General features: G+C 52.4%; 1 protein-coding gene across 1 annotated transcript, besides 1 other annotated feature; it reads left to right on the top strand.

Annotated features, from left to right (window-relative positions):
- Positions 1–1,575: a sequence feature (heterozygous, Esmeraldo-like haplotype).
- On the top strand, positions 1,188–1,575 carry Tc00.1047053470399.10 (cyclophilin, putative; the record flags this gene model as incomplete). The annotated part of the gene is made up of 1 exon (XM_797289.1): positions 1,188–1,575. A coding segment is annotated over one exon (388 nt), but the record flags the coding sequence as incomplete, so codon positions are not given.

Genomic DNA, 1,575 nt, shown 5'->3' with positions numbered 1-1,575 from the left:
TGCCTCTCTGTGCTATCCTGCTGGTTAATTCTCGCGGAATTCTGCAGAGCTGGTTGGTCATCCCTCTGCGCTTATTCCAATTCGCTTTCTCACATGCTAATAATGTCCTGTCACGCCTCGGTACCACTGCGGGTGATTCGTCGTCCCCGATCAGGAATTTAAGAAGGATGATGCAGTGGCCACTGTCCGGTGAGGGCTGTGCTGCCCATCGGACGACGGCACAGTCCTTGGAGAGGGCGATGTCGGGACGCTGAACTGCCTTGTCGCTCGGCGTATCTTGTGCACTCACCACCGTTGACGACCTGAAGTACATGCTCAATGCACCGCTGCACAATGGTATCGCCACGGGAGTCTGATGGGACGCTGCGATCCCAAGCCTCCGTGTGTGCGTCGACGTCTGCACCCATTAGTTGCGGCCCGTCCGCGCAGAGCAGCCCATCCAATTCCCCGGCTGCCATACTCTTTGTACAGGAGGAGGGAGACACACCGACAAAGCCTCCAGTTTCATTCCTGCCTCTGAACGGATGGTCGCCTGCGCCAGCTCGATCCCGGCGGCAGGGCCGGTCCCGCTTCCACCCGTGGCCCCTCACAGACAAGAATGGCCACACCGCCGCCTCGACAGGTGCAAGCAGTCCCGCAGTGCTTGAACCCTGGAAGGCTGAAACTAGTGTCCTCTGGGTGGGGAACATCCTCGCCCCACCCATCACACAATAAAATACATTCTCGCCTTGCAACGCCATGCTCAGCGACAGCCGTTTCGCCACAGCGAGGCTGGCGGCGTTTTGCCGCGACTTCCGTGGACAGGAGCGGGGTTCTTTTCCGCCTCTCCGCAAGGTGGCGACATGGTACGGGTGGCGCCGCTGACGGCACGCGCTGCCGAGCCGTCGGGTTTATCGGAACAAACGCGCGCAATGTTTTGTGGTTTCCTTGCCTTTTTCTCATTTGGTTCTTTTCCCGCATGTTATTTTCGTTACCAGAGGCTTGCGAATATGTGATTATTTCTAGGCTTTCTGTCATTTTCATTCTTCCAATTTGTTCTTGCGGATGGGGCTTTGGGGAGGCGGATGGATCGGGGGTGACGCCGAGGACTCTTTTTTTGCGTTGGGATTTTCTATTATTATTTTTCTAACAGCTACTGTATATTGCTGCTCTTTATTTTTTTTCATTTCTTTTTTTCCGCTTTTTGGATGCTTCTGCCTTTAGTGAGTATTATTTTAAGCTTAATAATTATGTTTTCTCGTACATGGTTTTGGGCGCAAAGAAGGCTGCCTTTTTATCCAATAAATCCAAAGAATCCACTTGTTTTTTTTGAAATTTCCATTGGAGCTCAACCTGCAGGGCGGGTTGAAATGGAGCTATTTAAGGATGCTGTACCAAAAACTGCGGAAAACTTTCGGGCGTTATGTACTGGTGAGAAGGGCGTTGGGCGTTCTGGAAAGGCGCTGTGTTATAAGGGGAGCAAGTTTCACCGCGTTATTCCTCAGTTTATGTGTCAGGGAGGGGATTTTACGAATGGAAATGGCACAGGGGGTGAGTCAATCTATGGAATGAAGTTCCTGACGAGTCTTTTGCTGG

This window comes from Trypanosoma cruzi, genomic scaffold (assembly GCF_000209065.1).
Source record: "Trypanosoma cruzi strain CL Brener 1047053513457 genomic scaffold, whole genome shotgun sequence".
NCBI classification, from domain to species: Eukaryota; Euglenozoa; class Kinetoplastea; order Trypanosomatida; family Trypanosomatidae; genus Trypanosoma; species Trypanosoma cruzi.
Note: the sequence above shows the minus strand (reverse complement) of the source record. Positions and strands in the feature narration are given on the sequence as shown.